At 46.1% G+C, this 14,283-nt stretch overlaps 2 protein-coding genes across 4 annotated transcripts in view; one reads left to right on the top strand and one right to left on the bottom strand.

The window, feature by feature from the left end:
• Window positions 1–2,485, bottom strand: part of CACNB1 (calcium voltage-gated channel auxiliary subunit beta 1) — a 51,599-nt gene extending 49,114 nt beyond the window's left edge. Inside the window, exon 1 of one of the 3 annotated variants that reach the window (XM_035134869.2) lies at window positions 2,232–2,485. In XM_035134869.2, the coding sequence (XP_034990760.2) occupies window positions 2,232–2,318 (87 nt within the window). In that variant the 5' untranslated portion in view covers window positions 2,319–2,485. The remainder of the gene's footprint in view (window positions 1–2,231) is intronic. The other 2 variants (XM_035134873.2, XM_035134875.2) reach the window with 2 other exon arrangements.
• A 6,462-nt stretch (window positions 2,486–8,947) lies between these two features.
• On the top strand, window positions 8,948–13,354 carry RPL19 (ribosomal protein L19). The gene is made up of 6 exons (XM_035136619.2): window positions 8,948–9,046; window positions 10,968–11,074; window positions 11,615–11,737; window positions 11,931–12,051; window positions 12,384–12,494; window positions 13,172–13,354. Exons 1-6 carry the CDS (start codon window positions 9,042–9,044, stop codon window positions 13,293–13,295), a joined length of 591 nt encoding a protein of 196 aa, XP_034992510.1. The 5' UTR covers window positions 8,948–9,041; the 3' UTR covers window positions 13,296–13,354.
• The last annotated feature ends 929 nt before the right edge of the window (window positions 13,355–14,283 follow it).

Genomic DNA, 14,283 nt, shown 5'->3' with positions numbered 1-14,283 from the left:
GCCACTGAGATCCACTTACTCTGTCATTATCCACCCAAGCTGGAAAGAGAGAGGGAGGCTGGACACTTTGGCCTCTCATATTATCTAAAACTGACCTGCTGTCCAATCTCAGTTGTCGTCTCCCAGCACCTACATTTGCTCACTAGAGTCAAATACATTAGTACCCCTTCCCTAAAATGAATCAAACAAGGTCTTGGCAACCTCCTTACATGCTCCATCAGAACCACAGGTTCACACTAACCCTTGTCTCCCTGGGCCAATCCTCTACCCCTAGGACAAGAGTGAAGCAGCAGGTAATAGTGGACTTGCTAGGGGAGCACTGCCAGTTTTCAGTAGACCACTTGCAGCAGGAGTGGGGGATCTATGGCCTTTCAGATATTGCTGGACTGCAACCATCACCCCTGACTACAGGCCAGGTTAGCTGGGGCTGATGGGAGTCCGACAACATCTGGTGGGCTAGAGGTTCCTTACTGCTTGCTGGGATTCTTGGAGAGAATGATGAACTAAGCAAACCTCAGCCTGAGCCATTGAGGCGCTTCTTATGTGCTTCAGGAAGAGTGCGTACAAAAGATGACAACTATGATGAACAAGAGAAGCAGCGAGACAGCCATCTTGCACTTTGAGATAATGGAACAGGGACGTTTGAGTCAGAGGTTACAATCATTCCAGCAGTGCACAAACAAGCCCTTAATCTGTATGAGTTTATGTTGCAAACCCACTTAGGGGGCCATTATAATAAAATATAGTAAATAAACAAGGACACACTACCCAGAGCGCCTCAGTGTAGTGTTGCTATGCCTGAACTGTTAAAAAGGGCTGAGTATGCATTTTTGCTATATAAATTTGAGCATACAGCAGCAGACGACAAGAATTGTAGATAAAACAGAAATAGTTAGACCATACAAGATTGATGTTGGCTTATCCTCACCCTAGAATTTTCTTACCCCATAGAGAAGACTGATACCCCCCTCCTTAGTCCTTTCTGAAATTTGTTGATAGATCCACCAATGTCCTATTGGCTGTAGTAGCTGCCTGGCGATAGAGAGGTGGGGGAGAAGCTCTGGGTGGTCTTGTGTGTTTAGCGCCAAGTTTCCTCAAGAGATTGGTACACTCCCAAACCAACCCATGGAGATTCCATGAGCACCTTCTCCATGTGGAGCTGTGTGTGCCACCCAAATACCTCAAATCATTACTCCTCTTTTTCTAGATGACAGGAATCTGAGTCATGGGAGATGGTGCTGGAAGTCAGCGGCAGAGAGCAGGAACAAGTGGTCCTCATCTCCCAAGATGTTTTAGCCTAGTCTTCGCCAAGCTGGTGTTCTCCAGATGTTTTGGACTACATCCAAGTTGTGGTCCAAAACATCTGGAGAGTACCAAGCTGGCCAAGGCTGCTTTAGCCTCTAGTCCCTCACCTGAAACAGGAACAGATCTCAGGGGCTATGGTGCTTAACATATCTGGTGCAATCCCTTTCTTCATTTGATGCAGCCCCTTCTAGACCCGGCACAGGCCACAGCAAGAAGATCCTTTGGTCTGGCTTTCTGCAAAATGTTTGGATGGATGGACGTGCATTGCTTTAATCTCATCTGTTTGCACGGAAAGGCACAGCAGCAACAGCATGAAAAGCAATGCATTTTTTCCACTAAGTGGGTGCCCTTGGCGTCTGGGAGCCGATCCCTTAATGGAAGAGGCAAGGGAGCGGCTATTAACTGATCCCAAGCGGGAGGAGAAGGGCTATGCAAGGTACGTTCCTGGTGCGCCTCTATGTAGCTAGGGAAGCTTCTAAAAAACCACCGCCACCCTCAAATATGCCATTCTCTCCTTCCAACTCCATGACTCACATCTTTCTACCTTTGGCTCAATGCCCCCCCCCAGGTGCCTGTGTGTCCAGGATCAAAGTCAGGATCCAGGAAAACATAAAAGCTACCCTCTCCCTGCCTCGACGACCCCATCCCCCTCAATAACACTCGGGGCGGGGGTGGTGAGAAACGGGCGAAAGCCAGGACCGAGGGTGGATCAGCCCATGTCTGGGAAGGATGCCTGGCAGTGGCTGTCGCTTACGATTAAAGGTCTCTCACGTTCACTATTTGGTCTCCTTCCCTCTCCTCCTTCCGATTTCCTCCCCGCGCAAAGATCTCCACCCGTCCAAAGTTCCCCACGCCCTAACGCCAGGAGTCCTCCACCCAGCGGGCTGGCAGGAGAAGGCAACGGATCGGGCTGCGCCGCTGCTCACCTGGAGGCCCGGGTTGTCCAAGACCTCCATCTGGATGTCTTGGCTGGAGCTGTAAGGTGTGCGTGACATGCCGCCGTCCTGCACCATGGAGATGTCCGTGCGCCCTCGGCTGCGCTCACGCCGGACTCATGGTGGAAGCTGGAGGTGGCTGGGCGCGCCTTTCGCCTGCCAAGAAAGCCAGCCTCTTCCTCCTCCTCCTCCTCCTCCTCCTCCTCCTCCTCCTCCTCCACCACCACCACCTCTTCCTCCTCCTCCTGCCGCCACCCACCCCCACCCGCTAAGCCCGTAGCCTCGGCATGGCCCCTCCTGGTCCGAGACGCGGCGAGGAGCGAGCAGGCACCCTCCGCCGGCCGCCCTGATGGATGAGCGCAGCGTTCCAATCAGAGGGCATCGCCGACGGACGGCTTCCTGGCAACTGGCGAGGGCTGGCTGGCTGGCTGGCTGCTGCCTCCCGCTCCCCCGGGGGAAGAAAGGAGCGGGTGGGTGTGGTCTGAGCCAAAGTGCGGCCGAGCAGATGGCGGGGAGGGAGGGAGAGCGAAGATGGAGACTCTGCTTGGCACTGGCTGCCAGCCAGCCACACCCCCACCCCGCGCACCGAGATCCTATCAAGATCTACCTGCTGCAGCAGCTGCTGCTGTTGCCGCCGCTCCAGACTACCTATGCAGCCTATTCAGCTATTCTCTCTTATCTTCTAGTCCTAGCATTCACCCCCCCTCTAAACACACACTCTTCTGTTTAATAGGGGGGTGGATGCACACGACCATTTTTTTTCTCCCAGTTGCCAGCTCTTTTCTATCTTTCTCACTACTCAGGCTCGGTACACATCAATATTGCTAAGAAACACAATATCACAATCTTTAAATTTTGGAAAGCCAAAAGACATACCTGCTGCCAGTAGGAGGGGAGTTTCTTCTTCCTCCCACCCCAGCAGATGTTCCTCCATCAGTGACCATCACTGTTTCTTCCTTCCACCAGTTCCTTCTTTCTTCTGCCCTTAGGGAATCCCACTTGTCCTCCAGGTGGTGGTCTCTTCCTAGCACTTTTCTCCCACAATCTCAAGTGGCGAATGGGTAAGCTAGGGTCCCTCTCTGAATTCAATTATTGGTGGGGTGGGGGTGGGCAGGAATTGGCAATCTGTCTCCACTCTAGGAAATTGGATTATCTTTCTGTGCCATTGCATGTGAACATAAGAGCCTGCTGGATCAGGCCAATGGCCCATCTAGTTCAGCATTCTGTTCTAACTGCAGCTACCAAGATGTGCTTAGGAATCACACAAACAGGACCTGACCCCAGCAGCACTCTCCTTTGCTTGTGATCTCCAGTAAATGGTATTCAGAGGCATACTGCCTCTGACAGTGGAGGTAGAACATAGCCATCCTAGGCAGCGGTAGCCATTGAGCGCCTTATCCTCCTCGACTTTGTCAAATTCTCTTTTAAAGTCATCCAAACTGGTGCCGATCACGGCCTCCTGTAGGAACAAAAGTCCGTAGTTTAACAATGCACTGTGTGAGAACTTTCTCTTGACTATCTCAAATCTTCCAACATTTCAGCATTCTGCAACAGGTGCCTTTAAACATTCGTCAGCTTTGTATCTAATCTTTTGAACGTGCCATTTTACCAGTGCATAAATTATACCTCAGATACTGGACAAAGATTTTTGTAAGCAGATGTTGCAAGACAGCTTGGCTTATTTCTGTGCTAAGAAAACTTTGCAAAACCTTAGCTTCTAAAGATTGGAAGCTTTGCAAAGATGCTGTGCAAGTCTTTAGTTCCAAGACCGGCAATCAAGCAGGAAGCCTTAGAATTCATTGAGTACTGGTAGTTTGATGACCTCTTCTTGGCTTTTGAATCCTTGACATTGCCCCTCTTGCTGGCACAGAAAGAGGATGAATTAGTGTTGAACTTCCTCTAATAAATGTTTATCTCCTGGTTTATCTCCTAGTCACTCTCTTGGGAGGTTAGCTCATCCCTATTGAATATAAGTGTGTGTGTGCCTGTGCCAGTTCTCACTTTGTAATCGTCTGCAGCAGGTTTCTGCAGGAAAGAGATTTGGCCTGTTTTGCTGCAGCTGCTCTCAAGGTTTCATGTCTTTAGTTGGTTCCTTCACCAGCAGCCATGCTCTCCCAAGGGACCAAGTAACAAAGAAAGGGTTGCAATGGAAAAACAGGCAGGATTTTTTTTAAAAGCAAAAGAAACTGCTGAGGGAGTTTCAGGTTGGAAGACTGCAGCAGGTGTGTGAAGGAAACTGGGGAGTTTGAAAGAGTTGCAGTCTGTAAATACACTTAACCCACATGGGAAACATATTCCGGGTTGTGCAAGGACATAGGCTACATATGGCTTTTGTAGTTTGGTACAGTGTTGCAATTACTGCAAAATGCTAGCATGGATTCTTAAGGGGGGTAGCAGGATAATCCATCTCAAAACTGACCACTAGCGAGAGTAGAAATGAAAAGGAGTCTTCTGAAGTTTATGAATGTTCTGGCAATAGCTATTTGATGTAAACCAACCCTACCTGATGTTTACTACTTTTAAAACTGATAAGGAAGGACACCAATACTCAAGAGAACACTCAGACATCTAATTCTCATTCTGAGGAAGGCCATCTTCCACCAGGCCAAGAGACAAGTCAAAAGGTGCTTCTGGATTGTCCCTATTTTCAGGTGGGGTTAAATCAGGCTTCCTCAACCTCGGCCCTCCAGGTGTTTTTGGCCTACAACTCCCATGATCCCTAGCTAGCAGGACCAGTGGTCAGGGATGATGGGAATTGTAGTCTCAAAACATCTGGAGGGCCAAGGTTGAGGAAGCCTGGATAAATCACATACCAGGGAATTCGGGTTGTACAGTGAGAAAGCCTTGCACAACAAACCTGTTCCCTACAAAGATCAAATTGTTCGCGATAAGGAACTTGACAGGAAATTGTACTGGAAAGTGTGGGCAATACTTGTGTTGATGCAACATCTAACCTCCCTGAGAACAAATCTGAATGCATAGGTAGTCTAGAAGTGTCCGAAGTTTAAGTTTCTGATTCTTCATGCAACGTGAGAGCGATTGCACAACTTTTCCTAAGAACAGCAAGGATCATGGTTGGGCCACCTAATTCAGCATTGTCTGCACTGACTGGCAGTGGCTATGAAGGGTTTCAGACAGGAGCCTGCCTTTCCCATTCCTACCTGGGGTACACTAGATACTGCACCTGAGACCTTTTGCATGCAAAGCAGATGCTGTACCACTGAGCTATGGCCCTTCCCCACATGCTTCATCACACTCTCTTCACTTTAAAATGAACACTGAAAATGTTACATTTTATGGATACAAGGTGGGTGGGAAGAGTCAAACTTGAAGTTGACATGAATTCCCCAGTGAATAATAACAAAATCAGTAGAAAAAGATTGTCACATTTAATTTCACTCCACCATTCAATAACACAAATAAACCTCAGTCCAGTTACCAAAGTTCTAGGGTTTATTTTTTAACTATCTGAGCTTACACCTTGCCATAGCCTGGATGCTCAGAGCACATAACATTGTTGAACCACATTACAATAAAAATAAAACTTATTGTGTGGGCACACACTTAACTCTAGTGGCCAATTGCCTGTTTTATAAACATGCTTCGGCTAGGGCTTTACTAAGCATCAAGGTGAAAGGTGTTTGAAAAATGTAATTCAGCTATTACTTCCTTTATGTTCCAGGTCAGTACAGATAAGGATCACCAGGACAGAGACATAGGAAATAGGACACAGAACAGGAAGATTTAATGTTCAGTTTTAAAAACTTGCAATCAGGTGAAGGTAATAATATTATTAACAACAACAATAAAAATAATAACACTATTTTAAACAATCATATGTTATCAATCAGTTTACTTTTCAGTAACACTGGAATTCTAGGCATATTTCCCAGGAAACGTTTCAAATGGGGTTACTTCTGAGTAAACACATTTTGGGAAGGGCAGAGCAACTGCTTTGCCTCCCAGGTTCAGTCCTGGCATCTCCACACAAGGGCTGGAACTAGAATGTCAAAAATCCTGGAAAGCTGCTTCCAGTCAGTGGATGCCTGATGATCGTCTTCCAAAGCAACTACCATAGCTGCCAAGTTATCCCTTTTTTAAAGGGATTTTCCCTTATGCTGAATAGGCTTCCTCGTGAGAAAAGGGAAAACTTGGCAGCTATGAACTACTCTTCTGAACTTAAAAATGGAAAGCTTAATGCTGGTGGTCAACAAAAGAGGATTAAAGACTCAAGGCAAATCAAAAAAAAAAAATGTAGTATCAACACAGACAACTGGGAAACACTGGCCTGCGAGCGCTCCAGTTGGAGAACAGCCTTTACCAAAGGTGTCCTGGGCTTTGAAAACACTCGAACTCAGGATGCAAGGGAGAAACGTGCTAAGAGGAAGGCACGCCTGGCAAATCCACACCGTGATCAACTCCCGCCCAGAAACCAATGTCCCCACTGTGGAAGGATGTGTGGATCCAGAATTGGCCTCCACAGTCACTTACGAACTCCTTGTTAAAACTGTGTTTATGGAAGACAATCTTACTCGGCTACGAGTGATCGCCAAGGAAGAAGAAGAAGCCAATAATGCGTAAGATGCACTAGTGCTCTGATTCCAGTAGAAGTTGGCTTCCTATGTAGACAGTAACACTACTACGTATTTACATCCAGTGGTAATGTAATGGTAAGCCTCTTTCCTTATTATTTATTTATTTATTTATTTATTTATTTATTTATTTATTTATTTATTTATTTGTGTCATTTCATTTATAGCCTATCCTTTTCTCCGAGGGAGATCAAGGTGACACACCTGTTTATCCCCCTCCTCTCAATGAATCCCCACAACCCCCCTTGTGAGGCAGGTTTGGTTGAGAGGCAGCGACTGGCCCAGGGTCATCTAGCGAGCTTCATGGCTGAGTGGGGATTTGAACCCTAGTCTCCCAGGTCCCAGCCCGACCCTGTAATTGGCTTTTTTTTTGTCCTTGTTGTTTTTATACATCTGCATGGAGTTTAAGATAGCATAGATAGTTGTCTACCCCTCCCCGCTTTTACCCACACAAGGATGGACTGGGAGGTAAGGTAGGCTGAGTAAGTCATTGACCCCAGGTCACCCACTGAGTTTCAAGGCCAAATGAGCTATTAGGGACTTCAACTCCCATCAGACTCAGGCACAGCCAGCATAACTTGATGGGAATTAAAGTCAAAATACGTGGTGAAGGTTGCCTTAGTCCAGGCATAGGCAAACTCGGTCCTCCAGATGTTTGGGGACTACAGTTCCCATCATCCACTGGTCCTGTTAGGTAGGGATCATGGGAGTTGTAGTCCCAAAACATCTGGTGGGCTCAGTTTGCCTATGCCTGCCCTAGTCCTACTCTCTGATCAAGCAGTAGGCCTACATCACTATATATATTTACTCAGCATTCAGATGCCACAATGGGTATTTTAAGATGCCCAATGAAAACATACCGGTGAACAAACCAAAATAAAAAGATAAAGCACCGTGTAAGAATTAATTCAGCGCTAGGGAAACCAGTTGTCAGAAAGGGAAAGGGGAGAGTGTTTCAGAACACATCTAATATTGCTGTTCTGCTTCAATGCCTTATCACATGCGCCCAAGCCACAACCTTATTTGCTGTCAACCGCCCCTTCTCCCCGTCAGTCAGTCAACGAAAACAACCCCAGTAAACATATTAAGGATTTCACCGAATACATCAGAAATTGCAACATACTACACGCATCGCGCAGGCGCACTCTTTTCAAACAAGCGCGGACATGTTTTGGGCTATCAGAGTCGCAGCGCAAAGGCGGTTGGATTTAGCCATAGACTTAGAAATGTAAAGCAGCACACGGGAAATAACTTTCGGGTTTACGTTGGGCGCCATTTTTTTAGTCTCTTCCGAAAGGGAGGTGAGGGCTGCCTGCAGGAAAACAGGGTTTTCGCGTAAGTGTGATTGACCAGACTCCGGCAAAAGGTTGCAGCAATGGACAGCATTTTCTACTTTTCCTAATTCAGACCTTTAGTGGGTCTGCAGGAGTCACTAGCTGCAAGTTAAAGGCTGTTTTGCATAAGTGAGTTTTAGCTGGAAATCTAAATCAGCCCTACCCCACACCAAATAATTTGCCCTATTAATAGGCTACATTGCAAATCCTAAGCCGCTCTCTGTGCCACAGCAGCCCATCCTGCAAATAGAGAGTAAATGGACCGTATTGGTACTGTCCTATTTTAGCATGCGGGTGGGACGCTGTTTTCAAACACAGTTAAAATAAAATGTGGATTTCTCCATTTATGGGCGGCTCTCAGGCCCAGAGGGAGAAAGAGGAAGCCTCAGAAATCATCAAATTTAATATCTCCAGTATGAAGAGAAAGTATCCACTTGTTTCTTTTCTGCAAGCACCTCACAGCAAAACTATGGCATAATCTTTCCGGGCATGCGCAAAACGCTTTCTCTCTCTTGGCTCAGGCGCAGAACCCTCCCGGAAGCGCCTCCCCAAGCGAGCATACGCCTAGACATTCGCGCAGGCGCAGTTGAGCTTTAGGCCATACCACTTTCAGCTCCATTGGGGGAAAAAAGAATTTGTTGTTCCTGTTGTTTAAACCGCTTACCGCAGCCGCCTTAACTCTCACATTTTCCTCCAGTTTGTCGTTTAACGCGAAGAAGTTTCAATCCTGCTGGGGACCGAAGGCGAGTCGATGAAGGCGGAGTGAAAAGGAAAGAGAGGGGTGAGTGGTACAGCCCACTGACGCGTCGGCTAGTAGGCTGGCCCGTGCGCGCTTCCTTCCTTCCTTTCTTTTTAGTGCCGTCGGCGCCGCCGCCATGAGGTAAGGAGCTGCGGAGTAGTAGGCGGCGGTGGGGGGGCCTTCAGTCTCCGTGAGGAGTTTGGGGAGGAAAGGCCGAGGGTCGACGTGTGAAGGAAGGGGAGAGAACAAAAGCCAATAGAGAGGGGCTGCTTCGTTGCGGGCGCGCGACACCGTTACGGAGGGACGGTTGGGAGACGCGGCCTAGTAGCGCGTGAAGGCGGCGGCGGCGGCGGCGGCGGCGGCGGCTGGGGGTTCTAAAAGGGAGGAGCCTCCGCGGCTGCCACGAGGAGCCGGAAGAGCCGAATATGCTATCTTAAACTCCATGCAGATGTATAAAAACAAAATTGGCGGGTTGGGTGGGGGTCCTCTCTCCTTTGGATGGTTCGAAGTGGGCGGTGGGCGTTAAGAGGCGCGATGGGGCCCGAAAACTGAGGAAAGCAATTGAGGATCATAGAGTTGTAGAGCTGGAAGGGAGGTCCACGTCCCCATGGGCCATCTAGTCAAGCCCTTTCCAATGCACGGATCGCAACCTTGGCAGGTGGCCTCTATACAACCTCCGATGGGAAACCTCCAGTGAGGAGAGAGGCCGTCACATCGTCCGAGGGAGACCCTTACCACTGTCGAACAGCTCTTCCTGCCACAAAGTCATTTCTTAATATTTAGTTGGGAGCATCGCAACAAAAGGAGGGGGAAAATTTATTTGTTGCAATTATATACCATTTTCTTTCCTCCGAGGAACTCGAAGGTGGTGTTGAGGCTCCCCTCGTTTAATCCCCACGATCAACCTTGTGGGATGGGTTAGACGGGCAGGCAGTGACTGGCTCACTATTTATTTATTTTATATGCTTATTAAATCTGCCTTTATCTGAAGATTTCAGGGCAGTTCACAGCATAAACATACAAGATAAAAACACAAAATACATAATAAAAGTGAGCAAAATAAAAGCAAATCTATAACCCCCCCCCACACAATCACATTTAAAAGGACATACACTGTTAATCAGCCAAAATCCTGATTGAAAAGGAATGTTTTCCCCTGGCACCCAAATATGTATAATGAAGAACCGAACCCTGGCTTCCTAGGTCCAAGTCATGCCACTAACCACTATACCACACTGGCTCTCAATGTTTCTGCTTCGCATGCATTGTTTCCATAATTTTTTCAGCCTTTCTGGAAGATAATTACACCCCCTTCCCCATAGTGCAGATAGTGTTTCATGAGAGGAGAGTGGTCAGCTGAAGGCTGCCCGGTGTGTTCCATAGCTGTGCAAGAGTTAGAATATCCAAACTCTCATCTCTCCCTTGCATACACATCTGGATCTCTGGATCTCTGACATCACATATCACCAAAGCAAAAAAAAAAGTTATTACAAATGTTATAAAGGTGTGCCATGGCTTGCAGATGGTTGGTGGCTGTTGCTTCTTTACCACCACAATAACCCACTCCTGATTCGAAAACATCTTAATAAATAATACTATTGGATTTTGATATCCTGTACTGTACTTTAGCAGTACTGTGTTATGTTAATAAAGTGTGCACTGGAGTTATAGGAAGGAGTCCTCATATAGCGAACTTATTTTTTCTCTCAGAGTAATTGGGTTAAAATCAGATTAAAGGAGGGCAGTTATATGCTCATCAGGGTACTGGACAGATAGACTTAACTTGCTGCCCACCCCAGTATTTCCTGCCCCCCCTTTGTGTCACCACTACCAAAATTAGTGGAGTCTTGGGGGGGGGAGAATAATTTGCTGGGAGCCTAGATTGGGTCCCCAGTGTCTAGGCTCATTGCTCAGAGTCCTGTATAGTTTGCTTATTTTAGTTATGCAGATGAGCAGTTAATTTTGGCTACTTTGGGATAACACTCCCATCTAATACCTCCACAAGTCAGGATAATTTTCTTGTTGCTCTTTGAAATCTCTAACCTTGTATGTTTGTCCTCAGTATGTTAAGGCTTCAGAAGAGGCTGGCCTCCAGCGTCCTACGCTGCGGCAAGAAGAAAGTCTGGTTGGATCCCAACGAGACCAATGAAATTGCAAATGCCAACTCTCGTAAGTGAACATTTGCCATGTCACAGAGGCACATGAGTATGTACAGCTTGCTTACATTGTTGGTACTTCTTGTAGCAGATGCTAGTTTTTGCTGATACAGTGGAACCTCTGTTCCTGAACGCCTCCGTTCTCGTACATTTTGGTTCTCAAACGCCAAAAACCCAGAAGTAAATGCTTCACTTATTGAACGTTTTTCGTAACCCAAATGTGTGACGCAGCTTCCGCTGAGTGCAAGAAGCTCTTGCAATCAGTTTTGTTTAAAACCATAACAAACATCTGTTCATAGTGCAAGCCACTAGCTTAGTAGCACTTTCTTACTCTTTTATGTAGACTTTCCTTAGCTTACCTGTCTTTAGTTAATTCAACAGACCAGAAAATAGACAATGCCTGTGAATCAGATGGATTTTAACTTGGAAACTGAGATGTAGACATTGGCATAAACGTAGTTTTGCTTACTTATGTGGAAATAGATTTGCAGATTCTCCTTGGTGATACAGTATTAGTTATTTTTTCTGATTATTGTTTCCCCCTGTCTTCTAGGTCAACAGATCAGGAAACTGATCAAAGATGGCCTGATAATCCGCAAGCCAGTTACTGTTCACTCACGAGCACGGTGCCGGAAAAACACTTTGGCTCGCCGTAAGGGCAGGCACATGGGCATTGGTAAGAGTTGGTTTCCATCAATTTTTAGAATCTCCAATTTAGAGGCAGTTTAGTTTAGGCAGATGATGTAGCAACAAGGCATCAGATACCTTTAATTCTACACTTGGGATGCTTTTACAGAAATGCAAACATTTTTGTACTCTTAGCACAGATCACTGAATCATTCTGCCTAAAATTTTCCTTTGCTCTCCAGGTAAGAGAAAAGGTACAGCCAATGCCCGTATGCCTGAGAAGGTTACTTGGATGAGAAGGATGAGGATTTTGAGACGTCTGCTTCGCAGATACAGGGAATCCAAAAAGATTGATCGCCATATGTAAGTCTGGCAAACAAATACATTTGTCAATTTTGTCACCTGAAGCATCTCTGGCATTTTCTGCCTACTAATGTGGCTAACTTTTTATATGCGTCTATTCCAATGGTGAGAGCCAAACCATGCCAGTTTATGGAAGGCTTACTGAATAGTGTGCTAGGTTTCAGAGTTTATTTAAATTGAATTTAAGGCATTATGGAGCCCACATACTTGATGCCAAGGCAAAGCCACTTACAGTTTGTCCAGGGGACATTGCTTTCTGTTAAGGCGTTAATTTTTCTTCAGAGCTATGGAGTGGCATACTCAGTCCTTGCTGTTTCTGCCATATTTTCCAGGTACCACAGCTTGTACTTGAAGGTGAAAGGTAACGTGTTCAAAAACAAGCGGATCCTGATGGAGCACATCCACAAGCTGAAGGCAGACAAGGCTCGCAAGAAGCTTCTGGCGTAAGTGTTTTCTCATTTTGCTACTGGACACTTGCTTCCTTTGAGTAAAATCATTTCCCTCCTTTGCTCTCCCTCCCTGAATAAAGACCTGTTCTTAGCATAGCAGTACTAAAATTCTTAAAGTAGCAATAAAAAGGTGTTGCAGGCTGAAGAATGAGCGTTTATAGCACAAACTCCACAAGTAATCATCTTGCAGTGGTGAGTCATCTGAGGTATTAGAGTTTGCTCTCTCTACTCTTCTGTTACTTGCAATGGGGCTTCTGTTGAAGGGGTTCCCTCATCTTGATTGTTTGTCTGGCTCCATCACTGAGTTGGGAAGTGATGTTTCTTTGTTGCCTCCAAGTTAATTCGCTAATTGGCTTTTTAGTGTAAGTTGGCAGCAGTGACAAACATTTCTCTATGGGGAAATGTTTGGTTAGTAGACAGGATAAAAATGCTCCAAAAATAAAATTTAAAAACCACAAAGTTATCAAGGGAGCTAGCACTCTATATTAAAAACAATGAAATAGGCAACAGTACAGTAGTTGTTAGGGAAGGGACAAAAGTTCTCTTCAAATGTTCCTGCTGTCAGACTGCAGACAAATCTGGATTCATATACATACTCAGTGACTTTGCTGACAGCAATGAAGTGAATCTGTTGTTGCTGTGCTTTTCACGGGCCTTCCTTTGCTTTTCAGTGACCAGGCGGAAGCCCGTAGGTCCAAGACCAAGGAGGCCCGTAAGCGCCGTGAAGAACGCCTGCAAGCCAAGAAGGAAGAGATCATCAAGACCCTGTCCAAGGAGGAAGAAACCAAGAAGTAACTTCTGCCTTTCTGTGTACATAGTGCTCAAAGGGTATCTAATAAATCTCTTTAACAACCCACCTGTGTCTAGTAGTTTTTCCTAGATAAGTGGGAAGGTGATCTTAGAATAAATACCCATTTTGGGGATAACATGGCAGCTTGGCCTAAATCTTTGTCCACAAAGAATTTTAAAAGCTTGTACAATTATTCAAGGTGCGTTGGTTGAAATATTTCTGTAAGTTGGTTTCTAATTTTCTGTTTCATATGTTTCCCAAACAAGTGTGGATACTCATCATTTGCTAACAATTAAACCAGGTGTTGCCAACGTTTTTTGGCCATGGGCTATCATCCATGGGCCGGACATGCGCAGAAGCGATTTCCGGTGCCACGCTGCCCATGTCCGGGGCGCTGGAAATGGCTTCTGCGCATGTCCGCAGCACTGGAAATCGCTTCTGTGTCTTCCAGTGTCTGCGCAAGCGCCATTTCCGGCTTGGCGAGTCGCCGCGCTGCGCTGGTTTAGCGCAGCACACGGGGGCTTGCCAAGCGGGCGGCTCAGTAACTGGGTGGCTTGTGGGCTGGAGGTTGCTGATGTATGAATTAAACCTTGTTGGTTTCAAACTAGAGGCTTTAGTCAGGCAGCTTGTGTGCCTTATGCACTACATAATTTATATCTGCTTTAGGGGAGAGTAGTTATAGTTTCAGATGATTTCCTATACATTTCTTGGGACACTAAAGCCCTATTTGGACATTCAACCCAGTTTTTTTTAAAAATAACAATTTATTAAATTTTCCAATTAATACACATTTATAAACGTCCAATCAAAACACACACATATTCAAAACATCGCAATAACATACATTACTCTTTTGATCTTTTTCACTATCTTCTATTTACTATGCTCCGCCGAGCTTGACTTCCCTCCCTCCCGTCAATAGGTTTTCTGGTCCTCACAGTTCCTTTATACCTTCCCTTTAAAGTCATTTCGCAGGGTTTATTTCAACCCTGC

The sequence above is a fragment of the Zootoca vivipara genome, chromosome 13 (assembly GCF_963506605.1).
Source record: "Zootoca vivipara chromosome 13, rZooViv1.1, whole genome shotgun sequence".
NCBI lineage: Eukaryota > Metazoa > Chordata > Lepidosauria > Squamata > Lacertidae > Zootoca > Zootoca vivipara.
The sequence above is the reverse complement of the archived record's forward strand: the minus strand, read 5'-3'. Positions and strand labels throughout refer to the sequence as shown.

What these genes read in the sequence shown, in the direction of transcription:
- RPL19 (XM_035136619.2), top strand. An exon ending in AATTGCAAATGCCAACTCTC is followed by an intron (nt 11,075 to 11,614) that starts GTAAGTGAACAT and finishes CCTGTCTTCTAG; the next exon opens with GTCAACAGATCAGGAAACTG. An exon ending in GCTCGCAAGAAGCTTCTGGC is followed by an intron (nt 12,495 to 13,171) that starts GTAAGTGTTTTC and finishes TTTGCTTTTCAG; the next exon opens with TGACCAGGCGGAAGCCCGTA.